Source organism: Copidosoma floridanum, unplaced genomic scaffold (assembly GCF_036245765.1).
Source record: "Copidosoma floridanum isolate Cflo_tuat_1 unplaced genomic scaffold, Cflo_Japanese_pri ptg000021l, whole genome shotgun sequence".
NCBI lineage: Eukaryota > Metazoa > Arthropoda > Insecta > Hymenoptera > Encyrtidae > Copidosoma > Copidosoma floridanum.
The window spans coordinates 21669463-21691211 of record NW_028321898.1 but is presented as its reverse complement, the minus strand read 5'-3'; the positions used below and the strand labels follow the sequence as shown (position 1 = coordinate 21691211).

General features: G+C 39.4%; 3 protein-coding genes across 7 annotated transcripts; 1 reads left to right on the top strand and 2 right to left on the bottom strand.

Annotated features, from left to right (window-relative positions):
• Positions 1-29: 29 nt before the first annotated feature.
• Positions 30-5401, bottom strand: LOC106644207 (ADP-dependent glucokinase). The gene is made up of 5 exons (XM_023391429.2): positions 5239-5401; positions 4040-4381; positions 3668-3955; positions 2995-3580; positions 30-358 (listed from the first exon to the last, which is right to left on the bottom strand). The coding sequence occupies exons 2-5, from the start codon at positions 4366-4368 to the stop codon at positions 116-118; spliced, it is 1446 nt and encodes a 481-aa protein (XP_023247197.1). The 5' UTR covers positions 4369-4381; positions 5239-5401; the 3' UTR covers positions 30-115.
• On the top strand, positions 649-2890 carry LOC106644251 (uncharacterized). 2 transcript variants are annotated; one of them, XM_023391428.2, is made up of 3 exons: positions 649-692; positions 756-1096; positions 1465-2890. In XM_023391428.2, exons 2-3 carry the CDS (start codon positions 825-827, stop codon positions 2849-2851), a joined length of 1659 nt encoding a protein of 552 aa, XP_023247196.2. In that variant the 5' UTR covers positions 649-692; positions 756-824; the 3' UTR covers positions 2852-2890. The 2 variants fall into 2 exon arrangements, with proteins under 2 accessions (XP_023247196.2, XP_089450646.1); XM_089594520.1 differs by having other exon boundaries at positions 654-692; positions 764-1096.
• Positions 5402-7163: 1762 nt separating the features above from the next.
• On the bottom strand, positions 7164-16351 carry Pi4KIIIalpha (phosphatidylinositol 4-kinase III alpha). 4 transcript variants are annotated; one of them, XM_089594107.1, is made up of 15 exons: positions 16166-16284; positions 15315-15629; positions 14726-15116; positions 14138-14649; positions 13756-14074; positions 13429-13491; positions 12697-13138; positions 12378-12594; positions 12061-12291; positions 11105-11986; positions 10810-11022; positions 9246-10724; positions 8318-9166; positions 7829-8235; positions 7164-7746 (listed from the first exon to the last, which is right to left on the bottom strand). In XM_089594107.1, the coding sequence occupies exons 2-15, from the start codon at positions 15402-15404 to the stop codon at positions 7521-7523; spliced, it is 6321 nt and encodes a 2106-aa protein (XP_089450233.1). In that variant the 5' UTR covers positions 15405-15629; positions 16166-16284; the 3' UTR covers positions 7164-7520. The 4 variants fall into 4 exon arrangements, with proteins under 4 accessions (XP_089450233.1, XP_014215165.2, XP_014215164.2 ...); XM_014359679.2 differs by lacking the exon at positions 13429-13491 and having other exon boundaries at positions 12378-12612; positions 16269-16351; XM_014359678.2 differs by lacking the exon at positions 13429-13491 and having other exon boundaries at positions 12378-12612; positions 16166-16283.
• Between the last annotated feature and the right edge of the window lie 5398 nt (positions 16352-21749).

Genomic DNA, 21749 nt, shown 5'->3' with positions numbered 1-21749 from the left:
ACGAACATTAGGATAAAAAAAAAAAAAAAACGAAAACAAATCAACTCCTAGTGCGCAATCGATATCATCACGCTATACATTACAAGGGAATCAATGAAAATCGTCCAAAGTCGCTTTAAATCTGAAGCACAAGACCAGCACTGGAAATGTTATCGCCGCCACCGGCTGTTTGACTGGCTTCGGTGCAAACGAGTACAGGCGCAACGCACACGTCAACCTCGATGCGTTTTCCCAACACGTGGAAAGTCTCGTTCCAGCAGGCCACCGGTTCTTCCACGTTCAGAGGTATACGAGTACCGGAAATTATCGACGTGGTGAAACTGTCGTCCATTATCAGAGTTGCCTTCTGAAGATCGATCTAAATATGTATGAACAAAAAAAGAAAAAAATTTTATGTAAATAATTGAATAATAAAAATTATTATTAATTTTTGCGTCAATAGTGCAAAGTTTAATTTTTTACATCAAGTATACGTACATTGAAACGTACGGGTGAGAGAGAGAAAAAAAATGTGCATGTGGAATTTTTTTTTGAAAATTTCTGGCGCGCGACTCTAACTAGCTACAGCTATAGAGATAACAGGTAGATAACACACAAAAAAAACGGCGGTGTCACGAAGCAGAGCAAGCGCCGCCTATCAGTCTGTATGTTAAGTTTAGTTTTGTAAGAGCTATTGTTGGAGAGAAAAAAATGTAAAATTAATTTAAAAAAGTATTTAATTATTTATTGAACGTCTAAGTCAGTAACTTGATAAGCTTTACAGGTGTAGTCAAAGTATTTGGAAAAAGCTCATCCCAAGCTGTGTGTGAATTCATCAAAATCAAATGAAGAAAATAAAAATGTCACACTTGAGGTTACGAGACAAGGTTGAGGTTAAGAGTCCAGAGTGTCCTGCAGACAGCGACGGCAAAAAAAAAATAGCAAAGGTGCCGAGTTTACCGAGACTAAGATATCCGGTGACAGTAAAGCACTGCTGCGTTAAGGGCTGCAAAAGTAACAGCAATAATCGCACTTTGCATTTTTACGTTTTCCCGTCGCCCGAACCCATCAACAGCACCAGGCGCAAACTATGGATACAAGCTGTTATTAGCAACTGGTAAGATTCGTGTTGAACAATAAAATTGTACATTATAGACAAGGATTTGTATTCAAAACAAAAATGCTCGCCACAAAAAAAAATGAGATTTTAAAGTTCAACCGAAATTTTAAAAAACGATCCACGCACGTGAGAACTTTGAGCTTATGAAAGTGGAAAAAGATTAAACCATTAAAATGCAATTATCAATACTTTATGTAACGTGTTTTTGAAATACTCAACTTCGAATCCTAACGGTTTGCCTGCGGCAGATAATTGACGGAAAAATACATAATCGATGTACAAAAATGCCTTAAAGTTTAAAAAATAAAACTACATTTGTCTAAATAAAGATGATTATATATCTTGTACTGGTTTGTTTGTTACAGTAATTTCAGTGAAGACTGGCAACCAATGAAATTAACTTTACTGTGTAATAAGCATTTTGTTGGAGGAGTAAAGAATGACAACCCGCAACATCCAGCGTACACCCCTACATTGTTTCCTGATCCTGAATCTTCTGATACTAATAAAAAGGAAACCAAAGTTAAAAAGCTCAAAACATGTAGCTTACGACAAGACAATACTATGGAAAAGATAGATCATAATTATTCAAAAGTACCAGAAAATATGGACATAGAATACATAATAGTCAAAGAAGAAATATCTGACCCCATGAATGATATGCAGGAGTATGAATCAGTTTTTATCAAAGAAGAGATACCTGTGATGGTAGATTTCAGTTGTCAAGCAGATATATTGTATAATGATAAAAAAAATCAGCATTTAAATTACATGACTTGTAGTAAAATTGTCGAAAATGGCCTTATTTGCGCAGAAACTCAAGCTAGATTAAAACAAAAAGTAGATTCCAGATTGAAAGTATCAAAGAAAGTTCAGAGCAGTTCAGCTATTACTACTCAAAATCTATCATATGGTTTGTTAGGACTGCAAAGTGTAAATTTTCAAGGGATAACTACCATTCATTCTAACAATGATTTGCTTCACATGTGTGGGGTGTCGTTTAAAGTGTTTAATTTACTGTTGAAAAATTTACCACCAATGGAACACCTTCCAATTGGTAATGCAAACAGACTGTTGATCTTTTTGATGAAATTAAAGCAAGGGATGGATTACTTTGCTTTAGCTGTTATATTTGGTTTGTCACCTCAAAAAGTAACTGAAATGTGTATAATCACCCTCAAACACTTTGCATCCATTTTAAAAATCAAATGGCCAAATAGAGACTTTGTCAGAAGTGTCATGCCAGATGTATTTAAAAAGTCAAGCCCAACTTGTAGGGCAATAATAGACTGCGTTGATGTTCATGTCGAAGTACCAGACAACGAACATGAAAGAATAACATTTTATGCGACCTACAAAAACTGGTACAATTTTAAATTTTTCCTAGCCTGCGCCCCAAATGGAGCTATCACCTACAAAACTACGTGTTATTTGGATCAAAAACCTGATGAACTTTTGGTAAATGAATCCGAATTCTTTGACTTGCTCCAAAAGGGTGATACAGTGCTAGGTAACAGAGAATTTCCAGATATCAGACCTAAGCTAGAAAGTATGAAAGTTACATACTTCTCACCACCGTTTACGGAAAATCCTCATTTAGATCCTTTAGATATTAGTGTTAAACAATGTATTAATAGAATCAGATCATTCAAAATTATATCAGCTATGCCTTCTGACTTATTTTTGCAAGTTGATGAAGTTGTACATATTTGTTGTTGCTTAATTAATTTAGAATTAATGAAAAAAAATTAAAATACTATAATTTACACAATAAAGTGAAATTTTTCATTATATCTACTGTTTTTTTTTTTTTTGTTTTTGTTTTTAGTTATTCCTCACATCTCATAAGTGTTCCAAGATTTAAAAAAAATTTAAACAGTTAAATATCTACATACCCGATTAGTACTACAAACATGTCTATGGGCAGTGAGGGAAGCTTTAGCTGCGGCAGCCATGGTATTCTTCCAAGATGATCCTTTCACAGTCAAAATAGCCTGATAAGCCAGGGTGTGCACGTGAATCCTGGTAAGTGTCCTGGCACCTTTAATACTCTCTCCTCTTGTTCTTATGAGCTTGAAAAGTTCACGTATCTGATCGAGAACAATAGCTACTCTTGGAGTAGAATTTGCAACAAGTGAAATATTTCCGTAATAAAGTGAATTGTGCAGGTTCGTAATCTCCTGCTCGTTCATGCCTAAACTGTCAGCATACGGAACGATAAGTTCGTTTAGATCTTTGACAAGATCAGCTTCGACAAAGGAGGCCATTTCAAAATGGATTCTCGTCGATTGAGGCTGACTGCGCATTTGTTCGTGAATTTTTTTCAAACGAATTAAGCGCTTGCCTTCTTCAAATGGATAACTGTCCATCATTTGTATACCACTTACAATTAAGAGATCAGGTTTGAATGTTGGCAGGATTTTTTGGAGATCTTCCAGTCCACTTGCTTCTGGATTATGCTTGTCGTTATGTATAATATACCTGTTGTGCAAAAAACAAACCCTTGTTATAATAACTTTTGCCAAAATCGCGTAAATAATAATAATATTAATAATATAAAATGATGACCTGTTTGCTCTGGGACTTTTGTAAGGTCCCCAAGTCTCTCCCCTCTTATACTCAAGAACCAAATGTATATCATCTCTGTCGACTTCGTCTCCAACTACCTCAATAGCTTCAGGTATCATTTGTCTCAAAGAATCTGTCATTTTTGCCGCTAACGCAACATCACAGCCTTCTTTTACCAGCCTCATAGCCATGGTAGCCGCATTACCTCCTATAGTTGAATAGTATTTTGGAAAAGAGCGAGCCTCTGCTACCAGCATATCAAATAGAGAGGAGTTCGACATGAACCGTCTGAAAATAAAAAAATAAAAGTAATACATGAAGGAGAATAAAATTCTCTCGCGATTACAATTTGTTGCAAATATTAAAACTCACTCGGCTGCTGCTCCATGTCGAAAATAATAAGCAAAACTCTTGAGAAGCTCTTCCTTGGTGGTGATCTCGTCAAAATGCTGAGGCTGCCCCATTTCGTCCGTGTATTCCAAAAGGCTTCCAGCCTCGACGTAAACGTCAGTGCATATCCCATAGCCAACAGCAACTTTTGGCCTTGGAAGAACTTTATATTTATCTTCCAAATTTTCAAGAGCCTTCAGAACAGAGTGTAATTTCTGTTGTAGCACGTCATATGAACTCCTGTAGTAGATAGCCAAGAGGACTACTACCACTGTTAAAAAAGTGCCAAACTTTAATTTACCGTACCCCATTGTTGCTGCATTTCTGAAAAACAAATAACACGTACTTGATAAGTTTTTATGAAATATAAACGCGACGCCCGGCACAAAAGTGCTGACCATCTCTTGTAATAAACCTATATGTAAATAAATGAGCCTTGGGCCCCTTGACTGAATAAATAAATAAATTGGAAAAAAAACGTTCACGCTGAACTATAGCTTTGTATAACTGCAATTGCAGCGACCTTCAGATCAGTATAATAATGAAAAAAAAAACTCTTTTAATGCCTTAAACATCTTTGTTTATATTTATTTAAAGACGTTATCGATCTGCTTAATTCCAATACATTATTTTTTCACGACTCTAAAAATACGCGTTCAGCTACTCTCTCAGATAATCGGTTTTGTGCACATTCACATGAACACACACTGTTTCCCATCGTCGGGGTCCCACAACTCCCACACTCATAAGCGGAGTTAACTTTGAGCAATCTTAAATGAAACTCTATACTAATTATCGTACTTCTTCGCGATATGAATCTAAAAGTCATCACTAACTACCAAATGTTCACTTTTAAGTCCAGGAGTCACAGCTAGCCACAACAAATCACGTAGAAAATTAATCCACAGCACTTTCATTTTCCTTTTTGTTAAACGTACCCGATATCAAACGAATACTTTGTTTATAAACCATTTAAAAAATGAATGCAGTAAAGCTATAAGTAGCTGGCTCATATCTCATATTACAACCGAAGTATAAGTATGCGCTACATGAGATTTGCGAAAAAACACAATCCTGCTCCGAAACTCCGAAAAAAAACCGGCCCGAGACGCGTCCACCCTGAGGAATCAATTGCACTGCTGTCAAAAGAAAAATGTTTGGTTACAGTGCATAGTACTTACATTGCATGTTATTCCTACCCCCTGAAAATAACACAAAGAAAGGGGGAAAAAATGAGAAAACTAACAATTAACGACTGTAAAGAATACGGAGGGAATGAAAAAAAGGTTAGAGTTGTAAAAGTCAGGACGCCGTTGTCAGAGATCTGCGACGGTGTGCCGTGTGCCGTCCTCGCGTCAAGTTTTCTGTTCCATATATACCTATATACATGCCAACATGCCCGCAGTGTATAGAGGGTGCACCGCACACGTCTCTTTTGTCCCCCCTTCCTTTAGCTCTCTCACCGCAGTTTTCGTCCAGTGTGTAAGTATATTTCCTTTTTTTTTCCTGTTTGCGTTCCAGATTAAAAACTCAAGCTGATATAAAAAATATATACTTATGCTTCTTTGTGATTGTCAATGTCAATTAATACATTGCATTGTTGTATTTCATATAAATATATATATATCCATTTCATTCGCTCTAATGAGTTTTCGAGCACATTTGCGGTACTTCAAGTAATACATATTACACGTTGTAAAATGTTTATTTTATCGATTTAATGCTTCTGACTCTTTATACATTAATTTCATGCTTCGGGTTGAATATAAATTAAATGATGGTATTAATTGACTGCGGTATATATATGGCACATGTATACACATATATTTGTACATGCATATATGCATATAATACTGTTAGAAGATTATACAACAATCGGTTGAATAACTTTTCAGCCAAACTAACTTTTAGGGCTGCACTAATCCAAAGAGCGCCGATGTATCGTAAATTTGCATCGTCTTACTCCAAATGTAAAAAGTATAGAGCCAGATCGATTACAAAGGCGTACATTTTTATTATATCCGCTGGTCAAAATAATCTTTACCGAATCACCCGATTTATCCAAGTACATGTTCAACAAACGATACGTAGTAACGAAATTATTTCACACTTTCTGATTTTACATTGACGAAAGTCAGCTTTTAAAACCACTTCGAAGCGAACAGATACACTAAAATAAGTAGTTGTTGGGGGCTGATCGGTAAGAGGAGAATCTCAATTCTCGTCCATGATCTCGTCGTCGTCGTCGTACTCTACGTTATCGTCCCAATCGTCGAACTTTTTCTCGCTTATTTCATCTAGTAAGATACGCTTCGACGCCCTTGGTTTCTTGCTGCCGCACTTTTCCGGTCTTGTGCAAAACATTCCTGAAAATCCAAAAGGGCACACCCGGTAAAGTGACATGATAAATCAACGTATGATATTCTGGTCTCGTTAAATATAAGTATATTTACCTTTGAGCCGTTCCATCAAACTCGGCCCGGGTGGGCACTTGGGTTTGCGCTTTGGCCTGCACTTCTCCTTGCGCTTCATTATCTCGCTGATGGTGCATATGATTTGGAACATTTGGCAAAAGACGAACTGGAGGATGCACAAGCCGATTATCACGAGGACCGGCAGAGCTACGTAGGACTCGACGTCCTGGAGTATCTCGTGGAACGACGGAGGCATCAGGTCGCACATGTTTGCCGAGAGTTGAATTTTTCCCTTTTTTTTTTTTTTTTTTTTTTTGTTTAATACCTGTAAGTACGGTGTAACGTGTGCAAGCAATTTCGGAGCGAGCGACTTACTTGGGAATTTTGACAAAGTTTCAGTACAGGTAAATTTTTTTTTTTTTTTTTTTTATTTGGCAGGAAATTGGTTGAGGTTGGATGGGGATATAACAAAAAAAACAAAAAAGAAGGTACGGGCTGAAAGCAGGAACGGATAGTGTGCCGCGTAGGATTCCCATGTAGGATGAATGACGGTGACGATCGAATGTTTGGATTTGAAAAGTTGGGATGCGAGAAAAGCATCAGTGGCCACATGGTAGGTAGAGGAATAATCTTTAAGAGAGAGACTGTACTTTTTGCTTAAATAATTAATTTATTTTATAATCTTTAACCAACAACAGTTCGCAAATTAAACTATACGATAAAGGAATGTTAATATATTATTAAGTACTCCATTTTTTAATTTCTTTCGTTTTTTTTTTTTTTTTTTTTTCAACTACATGTACAGTATCTTACATTTACAAAGATAAATGCTGCCGACTTTTTTGTTCCATCCAAAGCACACCAACACTTAGAAACTATAACGAAGAAGAAAAATAATAACTGTAACATCTTCAACAGCTCCGTCAATAATATATTATATCTCACATTAACAACATCTCCGTCGATTGGCTTCTTGCAGCCGAGAAAAATAATCGTATGTGTTTATGGTTCAGTAACAAGCAAAACTCCGCGTCCAGAGCTTTATATTTTCAATAAGGAATCTGATTTTGATAATACTGTATAATGTCGTACGTCTTCGTGCGGAAGTTAAGGCAACTGTTCCTAACGACATTCGACATAAAAATTGCGGCCTCGCGGTCAGTGGCCATAGGCGCGAATCGACTCCGTAAAAGTTTGATTGTTTGTCCGCGGAAACAAGGAAGACCTGTATCCAGCATCAGAGATACTAAGGATATGATGGCTTCCTGGTATGGCCTGAATAATATTTTTCATTAGTAACGTGTAACTTTTTTTTTATATAAACATTTTATAGGGAATTTTATACATGTACACGTACCTTATTGCAAGGAAAGCCTGTACACACAGCTCCATGAACCACTTGAAGGGCGCAGCTTCCATTTTTCCACCCATGACTAGTACCATTTCGTCGGTGAGCTTGATATCGGGTTCAAAGCCCAAATTACCACCTGGCGAGCTTTCGAACATGAAACCAAAATCAATGTGTATTATGTGGCCTTCCTCGTCTATCATGATATTTCCGTTATGCCTGTCTTTGATCTGAAGAAGGTACGTTATGACGCTGTAAGCCGCCATTGATTTGACAAAATTGCGCCTAACTTTTTGGAAACTCTTGTTCGTCGTGTCGCCGTAAACGGACAGGAAGTACTCGTACATGCCGTAATCGGTCTGACGGCCGAGCTGGTCGCGTGATTTGGCATTCGGTACGCACTCTATCACACCACACTGTAAGGCAAAACAAAATCGATTAAAAAAAACCAATTGGGTGAAATTATCTTAATAACCAATGGCCAGATTGCAAACTTACTCCAGGAGCAGTGGCGACGACTCTGTACGGAAACAGAAACAGGTTAAGACCGACCTGCTGGAATACGTGCTTGAAAATACTGATGACTTGCAAAGCTAGCATATCCTGACGCACGTCATCCCCAACTTTGAAGATGGCCGCCTGCCAGGTCTCTTCCCCAGCATTGTTGACCTCAGCGTTTCCGTTTGCCGACACAGCCATAGCAATATTTTCTAGCTCCTTGATACCGTACCGCTGAACCTTAAATCTTGCTAGGAACGGCGCTTTTGCAGCGCTCTGCATGGGCGTACCACTGTTGTAATCGATGTCGATAACCATAGCTTCAGGATTCGAAGGCAGATAACAGCCAGGCTGTACCTTTATCTTGCGCAATGCATCCAAACAAGCCTGTTTACGTTCGGGTCCTTTGGGATACGGTCTGATTTCGCCAGATATACTCGTTATCTTCTCGAAGAAGTCGAATTCTCGTTCGTAGAATTGCTTAGCTGGCCCAGACAGTGCACTTAATATGTTCTTCACCAGAGCATCCAATGTATCAAATAAATTCGGATCCTTCACCTGCTTGTCCTCGTCCATGTACATGTTCGTGTGCATGTTCCAGATTAATTGGTGTGCCACGACCTGCGATCGCTTAGCTATCGCTTTTATGAATTCCGTAACGTAGCCCATCGAGTCGTGACGGACCGCTTGCACGAGCTGAGGTATGTAAAATAGCACAGCATCCGCGGGGTAGCTCTCCAATACGTTGACAGCAAACTGCGCGGAAATCGGATGGTGCGGAAACTGTCTCGAAAAGTAAGCCAAGGCCTGGATTGGCGAGCATCTCGCCCATGTCAACATGTAGACCAACTGTCAAGAAATCATTTTTTTTTATTATTACCATTTAAAAGGTAAGATGAATGATTTGGAAGTTGTAAAAAAACCGTACCTTTGGTGCGTCGTTGAGCAAGGTCTCGGTGGTGACAAGATACTGCAAGGCCTCGCTTACGTGTAGCACCGGCACAGGATTGAGCTGCACGAGTCGACAGACCTCGCGAATAATAATGTCAGAATTCTTGAGTCGCACCGGAAGAAAAACTGCCAGCACTGGACTGATTTCCCAAGCGAGTCGTGTGTAATCGCGCCAACGGTCGTTCATAGATTTCGCTCGCCATTCTGCTATACTTTGTTCACCGGGAACTGCGAGGTCCTGCCTACCTCCCGGATTCGCCCACACGAGTAGCATTTCGATTTCGACGGCCAGGAGCTCGAGAATAAGGTTACGCTTTCTAATGTAATCCTTGACGTAGACTGTCGACGTGGCCAGCCTCTTGCTGCGATTACTCCGTTTACTCAGCGTGTTATTACTTGCCGACAGGGGTAACGTGTTGATCCAGCTGGATGCAGGAGATTTCGCGAGCTCGTTACCAGTTGCTGTACCGGACGAGCCGAGTGATTCGTGGCTGACGAGCTCAAGCTCAGCCTCGCCGCTCGTCATCATCAAGTACTTTTTCTCGCTGTGCATGGCCTGCCAGAACCTGATCAACGTGCCGATGTTCTCCCTTAGCTGATCCAACTCTTGAGTAGGCGTTTGCCTCTCGCGACAGAAATAATCAAGGCAGTTGCAGTAGACGCGTTCGCGCAGCACATTTTTACTCAACGATCTCGGTAGTGTGTCCCCCTGCAGCAGCAATAAACCCAGGGAGAGAAGTTTGAAACGCGCGCCCACAGCAGCTACGTGGCGGCTTAGCTGAGGCTCTTCGTTGTTAGCACCAACGTTCATGGGTAACGAGCGGTGTAATAAAAGAGCGACCATCTCCACGCTCTCTTGGCAGCAATATTTCGCCGTGTCGACGATCTCAATGATGAACGATACCCAGATTTCGTGTGGCTTGATCATAGGCGGTTTAGGCCCTAGCTGGCATCCTTCGTACACCGCCAGGGGACTAACTTGTTCCTCGTCCACCGAGAAAAGTCCCAATCGCTTGTCAACGGTGTACTGCCACGCCGCAAGCATCTCTTGCAAGAAACGAAGTTTCAGGTCCGATCGTGCGGTCAGGATCCACTGCCAGCACTCCACAGCGGCAGTCATCGCTGACTTGGAGAAGAGCTCGACTTGGGACCAGGCGACCGTGTGCAACAGCCGTCTATGGATACCCGGTATCGATATGAGTAGAGCCGTGGCCCGCCACAGAGCGCTTCGATGCTCATTCTCGTCCTTGTTACGGCAGGCACGCCAGAGCTCGTCCATCAATCGGTTAACCAAAGTATTCGCGTTTTCTTCATCAGTGCGCTGCTGATCCTTGATGGAAGATTCGCTTTTTACGAGATTCAGCATTCCGGCTACCTCGCCGGCATACCACGAGCGAGTCGTCATCATTGACAACAAATGGCCCTTGGCTTTTAATCGTTTGTCAAGTGAGTTACCCTGTAATTAATATTCGTATTAGGACATAAACACACTAAAACTATTTTTTTTTTTTTTTTTTTTTTTTATGAAAACCATCGCTTACAGTTGATGGACCAACGGTAGAGCTTGGTCCAGTGAGGTCTACAAGCTCAAGGACTGAATCTGTGTCGAGAGCGAGGCTCGCGTGGTATGCTTCCTCTGAGGATTGCAGGTGTTTTATGTACTCCTGAAGATGCGATCTCGTAGCTTGCGGAGCCCACTTCATTGCCTCTTGGACGATGCCTTTGCAACGCAGCGTAAAGTCTTTGACGATACTCTGCAAGGTGTTTATAACGAGTATTACTTGTGCAATATATTAATTGTGAAAAAAAAAACTAGGAAATCAAAGGTACACATACCTCTCTAGCATCGAGGCTCTCCATCAATTGAATACCAAAAGGCATGCCAGCAACCTTAATCACGGGTGTTTCTTCGTTAGGATCGAGATCCAATGAAAACGACAGCGCCTGCAGAATATCGAGCATGTACCAGAGGACCCTACAGTTCCACAAGAGGTGCGGAAACGCGTCCACCAGCGCACTCAGGTACTTGTCAGCAACTCGTCTGATTTGCTTGTGCACGTTATTGAAGTTGACGAGTAGAAACATCGCGTGACTTTCGAGCTCGTGTTCGCGCTGCTCGTTCTTAGGCTTTCGCTGCATCACGTCCTTGAATTTAGCAAAGACCGAATCACCGACGCTGCAAATGCACTGCCACATGCCGTTTTTATCCTTCTGTATTTCCGCATCGCTCAAATACTCCATAATCGGCTGGAGACTCGGTTCCGGGCTGTTTGCCACTCGTAGCGTCTCCAACCAGTAAACGGAAAGCAAGTACGTGCACTGAGCAAACTGCAACTTCGACACGTACGTCGTTATTTCGCTGGATCTGTTGTTCAATTTGAGAATTTGACTCCTGAGCTCTTGCACTTCGTTTATTGATATGCCGTCGTTGCGCACGACCGATGTGTACTGAAGCTCACGCATCTCGATACGCGAACTGTGAGATACGAGGTAGGGCGACTTGACGGCGATTTCTTTGACAGCCTCGTGCCAGTCTGCTGGCCAGAGTCGCGTCCTTGGATTTGGATCCGCGAAACCAAGTATCACACAGTATAACCAAAAGTCTTTGAATAATTTGAAAACGCGATGCCGTGGGTTGGTGATTGGTGGTAGCCGGCGCAGTAAGATCGCCAGTATGGGTATCAAAACACCGAGGTTGCCAGCATTGCTTCTCGACCGCTAAAACAAAAATATTGTCATGAAAAATGTTTAATGAACTGATATGACTGATGAGAAACTTATTGAAATATTACCGTTGCTATGTTGTTATTAGTTTTGTCGGATGTTCGTTTATCTTCGAGGCCAATTTGAACGAAAAGCTCAAGGAGCCTGAGCAGCAGGTTGTTCAGTTCAGTTTCACCTTCGAGATTAGCTGCTATGTTGGCCAAAGCATTTGTCACTGCACCGCAGACGTGACGATATTGCTTGCGATCGTCATTCGAAGCTAAAGTGAGAGCAAACATTTTCATTATTTCTTCGTGCACCTGTAAAGGAGAAACAAATTTAATTATTCATTTATTATTTATAGGATTTGCAAATAAAAAAAAAAAAAAAACTGAAGAAATTTCACCTTTGCTTCACATTTAGCTATGACCATGCAGCCAAGCTGATCGACTATGAGAGTATCTAAATCCGGACGACCGGGCGAGTGACAAAATCTTTGCTGGAAAAACTGTAGTATTGGTCGAGTTGACTTTGGTTTATTTTTCAAGGCCACTGCCACGTGACCCATCATAATAACAATATTGGTGGAAATGAGATCGCTCGTCAGTTTCTCTTCGTTCTCGCTCAAATCATCTTGCGCCCTTGATAAAACAAATCAAACAATTAAAAATCCAGCTTTTGTCCAATCAACAGATCAAATTGACAATTCAAACTGAGATGTTTACCTGTCGTTTTTCTCTGCGGTAAACAATCTATTTGATACGCTCGCAACCAGCGCGGGCACGCAGTCCGAATCCACAGAGTACGCAGCCTCTAAAGCTATGCAGAGATTTCTGATTGCTGCATCTCTCAGAGTCTCGAATGCCATTTCCATGGGTGTCGATCTCTCCCTCGAGGATCCCATTTCAACGTCCTTTACCGTGACTTTGAAATGATTCCGCGATTGTTCGTAGCATTGTTTGTGAAGTTTCAAAAGTATGGGCGATGGCGTCACCAGAAAGTCACGAAGATTGTAAATCGAGGTAGTGGCGATGTTGGGGAATTTCTGAGCAAGCTTTCCGAGACCATCGAGGCAGACCATTAGCAGGGGCATGTGTGCCAGAACCAATTTGTGACTGTAGTTCGAGTATATCTTTTCCGTCAATCGACTGCATAAGCTATCGGCTCCTACGATGATTTACAGCCGATTATATTCGTTTTTTAGCTTAAAACCGCATCTTTGTTTCGATGAATTAAAATTAGTTGTACTGCAAACGCACACGTTTGTTAATTTCAGGAAATCAATCCGCAATCGGGTTTAATTGTTACCTACTACTCACAAAATCGTACTTGCTGTTAGTAACTGACAACAGTTATTTGCTTTCGATTGTACTTGGATTAAGCAACTACAAGGACAAAAGAAAAAAAAAAGAAAAAAAAAAAATTTGAAAACACTAAAAGTGATTTATTTCCGATACCCGGGCCTATCAGCATCGAGTGAAGATCTGCAAAAAGCGCAGACAGATCGTACTCGCCCTTTACTGGAAAAACATTACACAATCCGATATAGATTATCAATTTTATGCACAATGAGTTATAACGAAATAGATAGTCGCAAGCACATACAAATATATTTACGACAATTTTAATTAAGTACCACCTTGAATTAGATTTTAATAACAACTGTATAATTATGTACATTAGACGTGGACACAGAAACGTTACACTGTACACCTTCACCACCTTTTCGATGCCATATTAAAATTACATCAAGTTAAAACTGTGTCAAATAAAAAGTTACTCACCAGTTTCATCACCAATAGCCCAAACTAAAATATCCACACAAGCGGAATTCGCCATAACGTTCATTTTAAATCTGTTGACAGTTTTGTGATCCGTGTCCGTATCTTCTCTCTCGCTGGCATAATGTTGCTGCCTCGACTGTAGTTCAGTTTGACCAGACAAAAATAAACCCTTCATGAATTCCTGCACGTCTCGCGTAAATGGAGCCGGCAGGTCACGCTGACCTTGAAGAAGCTCGCGCAGGAGAGCTACCATCACTAAGTTCATGGTTTCGCTAAAGGTACGATATGGAAAAATTTGTACTTGTCTCGACAAATAAACCTGTAATAAAATTAGAGTTTTAGCTTACAGTCAAAATAGTTGTGGTAAATGTTTAAAAATTACCTGTTGAGCCTCCTCATCTAGGAAAGTCAAGGTTTCCTTAGTAAGTAACTTTTTTGCGAGTGAAAGAACACTTTGCAAATGCACCACGCTAAACTGCAAGCCTGCTCTGCCTGTAGTCTCATTGCACCTCATTTGAGGAAACTGATTAAAACTAGACCCGTAGCGATTGAAAAAATATTCTGTAGGATCGTACGGCACGGATAGGTATGACTTTAACAGTGGCCTTTTCGTAACAGATGCTTCGTGAGTGGGAATGAAACCAGGCTGATTGTTACTTGTGTTTAATCTGGGATTCAAGTCACTACTCAACGAACGCGGAATAATCGACCGAAAGTTTGAAAACGCGTGACGCTTCTTCTCGGGCAAAGGATGGCAATCCGTCTTGCATTCTGGTATTGGTGGCTCCGGTCTAGGAAATATCCTGCACAGCAGCGGCTGACCCTCATAGGCAAACCTACCCATAGATCTTGCCAATCCAATTAGTATTGGAACCAAACACTTGCACAATGTAACTGAAAAAAAATTAAAACCATAATTACTCACAACTTACTGACAAGGATTACATAAACAAGTAGAGAATTGACCTACGTTTCACTTGCATAGCTCTACCATTGCTCTGATCAATGCTGCCTTTGATCAGATTGGTCAGAGCAGCAAGAATCTCCACCTGGGAGGCAATGATCTCCTCCCTGACTGGCTCACATCTCGCAGCAATGTCAGTCAGTAGAGTATTCAAACAAAAACTAAAACGCTCCGCAACTGGTATCTTGCCAAGGGGTACGCATGGATTTTCGTCCAGCCACATGGCTTTGGGCAATCCTCGGAGTAGCTTTAGCAAATAGGGCAAAATTTTTTCCCGATGCTGTAGCCCAGACTCGAGAAAATAAATGCCAAGTGCAATAGTGGCATCTTGGCCTCTCTGGTCCAGCCTGAATATACCACCCATCTCTTGTGGGCATCTTTTGAACAACCAGTTGACCTGAAAGAAAACCTCGATCACTACTTGGAAACACATCGTTTTCTAAAACTTTTAACTTGTAAATAATCAGTCAAAACACCGTGCTCCAGATCATACTCTATTTTTAACACATGACAACATCCCACTCATTTGACAGATAATCATAACCTCGGCTTCATAACAAACAAATTTAATTTGTACAAATAAAAATGAACTGACCTTTTCCCAGGGTGTGTCATTGATTGCAGCTAGCGACCTGGCCAGGTGCTGCACGATCTTGGAGAAGATCAACTTCTCTTCGGCCTTCATCTCCTTCCGCTTTTTGCTTCCTACTTCTACTACCTTCTAAACATCAACTAATAATCTTATACTACTCTCTTTTTGCCCAACTGCCCTTAGTGCCCGTACTAGTCTCTGGGTTGGTAATGATGATCAAGAGGTGTATCAGGTGTATATCTGTATGACTGTAAATATAGATATACGCCTCAATGGTTCTTCTAGGGAATTTGGGGTTGTTTGGAGCGCTCCGAACACCTTAATCGTACAAAAAATAACAAATCTAACGTCAGGACTCAGGGGTGGTAAGTATTCAATACTTAACTTTTTTTTCACCGTGTGTGCCTATGTTAATATGTTATAAGTAGGTACCACACTGGCTGGCCCATGCACTTATGCAGGGAATGGGAATTTGGGAATCGAGCAATCGGCCAAAATCGGGGATCGGAGATCGGGGATAACGCATGTTGTAGGTATATGTTCATAGACATACAAGGTTCGTTTGGGGCTTAGCTTGGAGCAGCTCCGAACTTTGCTCCAAAACACGCGTTTTGCTGCGAGCTCGTCGGAGCGACTCCGAGCAAATTCCTGCAGTTGGTATATTTATATTTACGGTCTTTGCAACATAAATATTTACGTCTTGGCCATAAACATAGGTACATACCAACTGTAGGAATTTGCTCGGAGTCGCTCCAATGAGCTCGGAGCACAAAACGCGTGTTTTGGAGCAAAGTTCGGAGGCGCTCTCGGAGGAGCTGCTCCAATAAGCTAAGCCCCAAAGTCCCCAAACGAACCTAGCCCGCGTTTTTATAACTGTAACCAAGCGCTGCTTGTTTACTTTAAAAACAACAATAAAAGAAAGCTCGAAGTGTACACTGGAGGAAAATAAAAGCAAACGGCTCAGTGGAAACTAGCAGAGTGATCGTCTGGCTCGACCGACTCGATGTTCAATTTTCCATAAACCATTAAAAAGAATGACGGAACCACATTGTTGATTGTAGAGTTGGTTTTTTTTATGCACAGGTTTAACGTTATATTCACTATAGCGTTAGTATAATTGTAGCTTGTCTTGCTAACGTGAGTTTACATTTTTCCAACACACGTTTTTTCTGACGCTGTGTGATGCACGTGCGCGCATGATGCATATACATACACGACTTTCCGTCTGCTATGCATGTGTCTTTGATTGTTTTGATCCAATAATAATATGGATGTACCGACTGCGTTTACGCATAAGTACCCGACCCGTTTTTCTCTTACTTTTCTTTGAAAAACCAACTTTTTAATCCATTTGAAAATCCAATATAGTGTTTATCTGTAATAGAATTCTTTCATCCGAAAAAGATTAGGAGATCCCTACAGATCATTTTCTTACAACTTAAATACAATATTACGTGATTCTTTATTTGGGTCTACATAATATGTTGAATTGAGATTTTTCAAAAATAGTATATGTGTAAAAAAAGGTACGGTGTAACGATCTGAAATTTTGTTTGAGATATTTTTATGGTATCCAAATACTTCTTTACGATCGCGAAACCCTTCCAAAGTTTTTGGAACGCCGATAAGCACTTTGAGAATTATTTGACCATTGAGAAATTTTTTTAAGTATTTCGTGACAATCAAGACACCCTTAGAGTATTTTTCGAACGTCGGGAAGCCCTTCAAATGTATTTAGTCCATCGATAAAATTTCTGAGTATTTCTCGACGATCGAGGAACCCTCCCAATTTTTTGGACCATTGGTAAGTATTATTTGTCGATAAAGAAACCATCAAACTATTTCTCGACGATAATAAAAATAGACCTCCCCCCCTACTTTTCAGCGATCAAGAAAACTTTTGAACGAGGGTTTCTCGACGATCATAAAAACATCCTGGTATGTGCCAACCATGGAGAAACCCTTTGACTGTTTTCGATCCATCAATAAGCAATTTTAGAATTTCTTACCAATAGAAAAACTCTTCGAGTATTCGTTAACGATCAAGAGAAACAATCTGTGTATTCTTAGGCACGACTGATACTCAGAAATTTGGCAGAGAGCTTCGTCTTTTACGTCTAACGTGATGGTCTGAAATCGGCAAGGTTTTCTGTTTTAGAAAAAATGGCAGTAATTTCAAGATAGTAGGACTATATCAATGAAAAAAAAGAAAAATAAACAGTTTTTCGATTATAACTTCGTTAAGTGATATATTCTTGAGGTTTGTTGTCACAGAGTGGTAGATATTGTTAAACACAACTTTTTCGTATTTAACCTTTTCGTCCAGAATAAAAGCCAAAAAGTGCTCAAAAACCGCAAAAAAAAAATGTTTTTTTTCCATCTAACTTGTTTGTTTTATACATTAGAATTGTAACATTAAATGTAAAAGTTGTAGATCTTATTGAAATGCAACGTCTTTGTATAAAAAATTTTGACCTAGGATATAACCCATACGTTCTATGAGCCGAAAAGTGCTTGTCAAATGAATATAAAAAGTCGTTTTTTCCTATCCAACTTTTTTTTTGCCCTTTAGGTAATAAACTAATCGCGACAGTTGTAGATCTCGTCGAAACACAACTTTTTTGTATTCAACATATTTATACTCGTTTTTTTTTTATTTACAATTCAGATTAAAAAGTTAGTGTAAAGCTCATAGATCTTTAAAAAGTGTAACTTTTTGTATCTATTGTATAAACGCAGTTTTTGCATAGCCGCTCGTTTAATGATCGAGAAAGCCTCCGCGTACTTCTTGACGATCCAGAAACACCCCGAGTATTCCTTATTTAACGATCGAAAAACCATTCGAATATTTTTTAACCACCGAGAAACCCTGCAAACGTATTTCGACGATTGGGAAACCTTCCAAGTACGACCTAACGATTGATATACCCTCCTAAATCAACAAGTACTCCGAGAAAAATATTGGGATTAACACAAAACATTATAATATCACATGCAAAAGTTTTAAATTTTATTACGAATCAAGTCAAGGTAAAAGTCAAATAAATTTTGAACATTGTTGTAAATAAAAAATATTGAAACAAGATCGATGAGACAACTAATTGTTTATTCATTAGTCACCGTATGCTTGCTTTGTTTTAACAATATACAGATTAACGAAATTGGTAATTACAAGGATTTAGTAGCATGTGTTCCTATCATCGTGTATTTAAAGTATATGTTATCACGCGATGAAACGCACCAACAACCATCACCTAAATGCAATCAACACAATTAGACTTACCGAGAAAAAAAAGGAAAAGAAATTCTTATCTCATCGAAATACGTTAATCAAATTTAAAAAGGACAATTTCACAAGTATATGGGGAATTGCTTCCAGAAAAAAAAAAAAAAAAAAAAAACCAGATAGAAAGTAAATGGGCATTTATACCAACTAAAACATAAATCACACGCGTGCGATACAGGACGCTTTTTGCTCAGCAAGTAAAAAAGCTGTGCGCCAGATGTACGTGCCGTAAATATGCTCCCGATGATCCTCCTCCTCCTCCATAGCTCATCTCGCGCTCGTGTGGATCCATCAGCTCATAACGTTTCCTCATTTTCTGTCCTTTGCCCCCTACATAGATCGCATCGACCATTATAATGTCCTGCTGGGCGCTAAAATTTTTATGTATCTTCGTTTCCTGCAGAGCGTACATAAGTATATATATGTTTATGTGCCGGAGGTGCATTACCTATATATATAGGTGCATGGTGGTCCAGGCAAACAAGCGATGATGAGCAGACTCACCCGCAACTATATTTGTATATATATATAGGTGTTCACAAAAGAGAAAACTCGATATACAAAGAGCCAGGTCTCGAGCCAAACTGATACCCATGAGGCACTACTTATGAAGCTTCCTCTTTTGTACGGATGCACATGAGATTGTATCTTTTCAAGAGCAGATCACGCGTCAAATTTTTTTTTCTCTCTTCCCCTTAAGTGTATGAGAAAATCTACAAAAAACATCCCGTTTTTGTCTCCCATCTTAATGAAAAAATTATCTTTTGAGGCACACCCTTGAAACTGGGCTCATTTTACTCGTAGTGCCATGTATTTTGTGGGGAAAATTTTTTTAAACATTTTTGCGGGTTTCAGTGAAGGGTGATGACACTCTTTTTCCACGAAATCTTTTCATGTTAAAATTATACATATATATAAATGTAATTTTATTATTTTAACAAAAAGGGTGTCACCCTCTTTGAAACTCATGTTGAAATTTTTGTCCTCATAGTATTACGAGTTAAATGAGCCCTATTTCGAAGGTGTGCCTCAAATGAATTATTTTTATTTAAACGGGGGACAAGAACGGCATATTTTTCGTGGATTCTCTCATATATTCTCCCTTTGATTTTTGCTTCTTCCTTCTTTTTGTCAGCAGCCTCAGTGTTGGTATACATCATACATGGATGTGTATCTAACACGCACACATGTCGAGAGATATTACATGTTTTTTAAGTGCACGATAATGGACGGATGGTGATTTCACGATATCGTTGGCGCTATAAAACCACATTGTCTATGGAAAAAAATTCTCTTTGGCCCTTGTCGTGTGTTTTTATTTATTTATTTTTAATCAAAACCGCACTGAAAGAAAAAAAATATAGAGAAATTCCAGCAAAAAATATCATTCCGCACAGTAAATTATGATTCGAAGTGTAAAAATTATGTTTAGAACTGTTGAAATTTCTATGCGGGTATGTAAAATTTACTACTTAACCGATCCTTTTAAAGTTTACTGTTCCAGCATAGTAATTTTTTTACGGTTCGTATCATAATTTTTACTTTTTCAACCATAATTTTAACTGTTAAAACAATAATATTTACTGCTAAAAATTATAATTTTTCCATTATTACCAATTTTTATCCGATTTCTAGTGCAAAATGGTAAATTTTCCTGGAATTTCAATAATTTTTATTTTTTTTCTCTCGATACACAATACTTATTCCTTCGTATCTAGAATTGCACCGTTTTTTTTCTTTCAAAATGATTTTCTGCTAAATATTTATATAATACCCGCTTGAGACAATCGTCGCAGATCTCGAGTAGCGCGTTTTCGAATCGTTAGAAAAAAAAAAGGCAACATACACAATATAACATAAAGCTCAAAGTCACACGATGCTCAAAAGGAGCACTCGAGAGTGCAACATTTGGAGAAACGTCCGAGCGAAGACGGAAAAATAAATCATCCGAGCAACACTACGTCGTACAGTATACACCATCCATAAAGTATCAATTAGAGAAACTCCGTAAAACCAAAGGCGTCCCCCGTCTCCCCGTCGATATTTATTACCCCTCGAAACGAATTCCTCATCTCGTGTTGTATATATACCTTATACACACGTTATGTTTAAACACATCGACCAGAGAATAACAAAAAAAAAACTCTCTTTCTCTCTGCTCTCCGGGGTGATCTCGCATCTCGTCACAATGACCTTTACTTCAGCTTTTTTTTTTTTTTTTTTTTTTTTTTTTTGGAAAAAAATAAAAAGAAAAAAGTCAACAGGTACAGCACACCAGGTAAGGATAATGAAACCCCCACGGTGCTCTCTGTCTTAGACCCTCTGCATATAGGGACCTGGCGTGAAACAAAAATCGACGACAGCGCTGCGATCGGCGGAGTACATAGCACTACATCTATGACAATAAATTCAACGTCTCCGGTCTCCGGAGACTCCGGATAACCACATGTAAAATATGTCGTACTCTCTGTTGTGGTTATTCATTAGCAGAGACGTTATTTCGAGTGAAATTAATTGCAATTGGAAATATTATTCGCAACAGTACACAGATTCGGCGTGAAAATAACGTTTTCAAGTTTTTATTACATTTAATCCATACTACGCTGTTTATCTGTACGCTATATCGTTACGGATAGGTACTTGGATAAGCTTTCCAACTTATATATTTATGTAGGTATGTACCTGCTACAATAGGTTCTCGACTCTCGAGCTCGCCTCGATCTCCTTCTTATACATTGTGTCCTATCCGTTGAGATTTAACGGCCGCGTGCGCCTGCACTTTTGTTTTCTTCACTCCCTCGTTCTGTTCATCGGTCCGTACGAGCGATTCCGCAAAAAATAAATTTAACAAAGTACTTATTTATTTTCCAATATGGTTTCGAGATGGACATTTTCATACTTCATCACTCCAGGTGACTCCAAAAATAGGGTCCGAACACAATTGGCACCGACATCTCAAATTAACATTGTTAATTTTTTTTTTTTTTTTTTTTTTTTTTCTTTTGCGGTGAAAATAAAAAGAGACAAGATGATCATCAAATGGAAGATTCGCAAAGTTTCGAACAATACTGCTGACGTTTTTCGATACTCATTTGCCGAAAAACCATGTTGATTGTCACGAGTATTAATTTTCTCTTCGCAAAGCGAGCCTA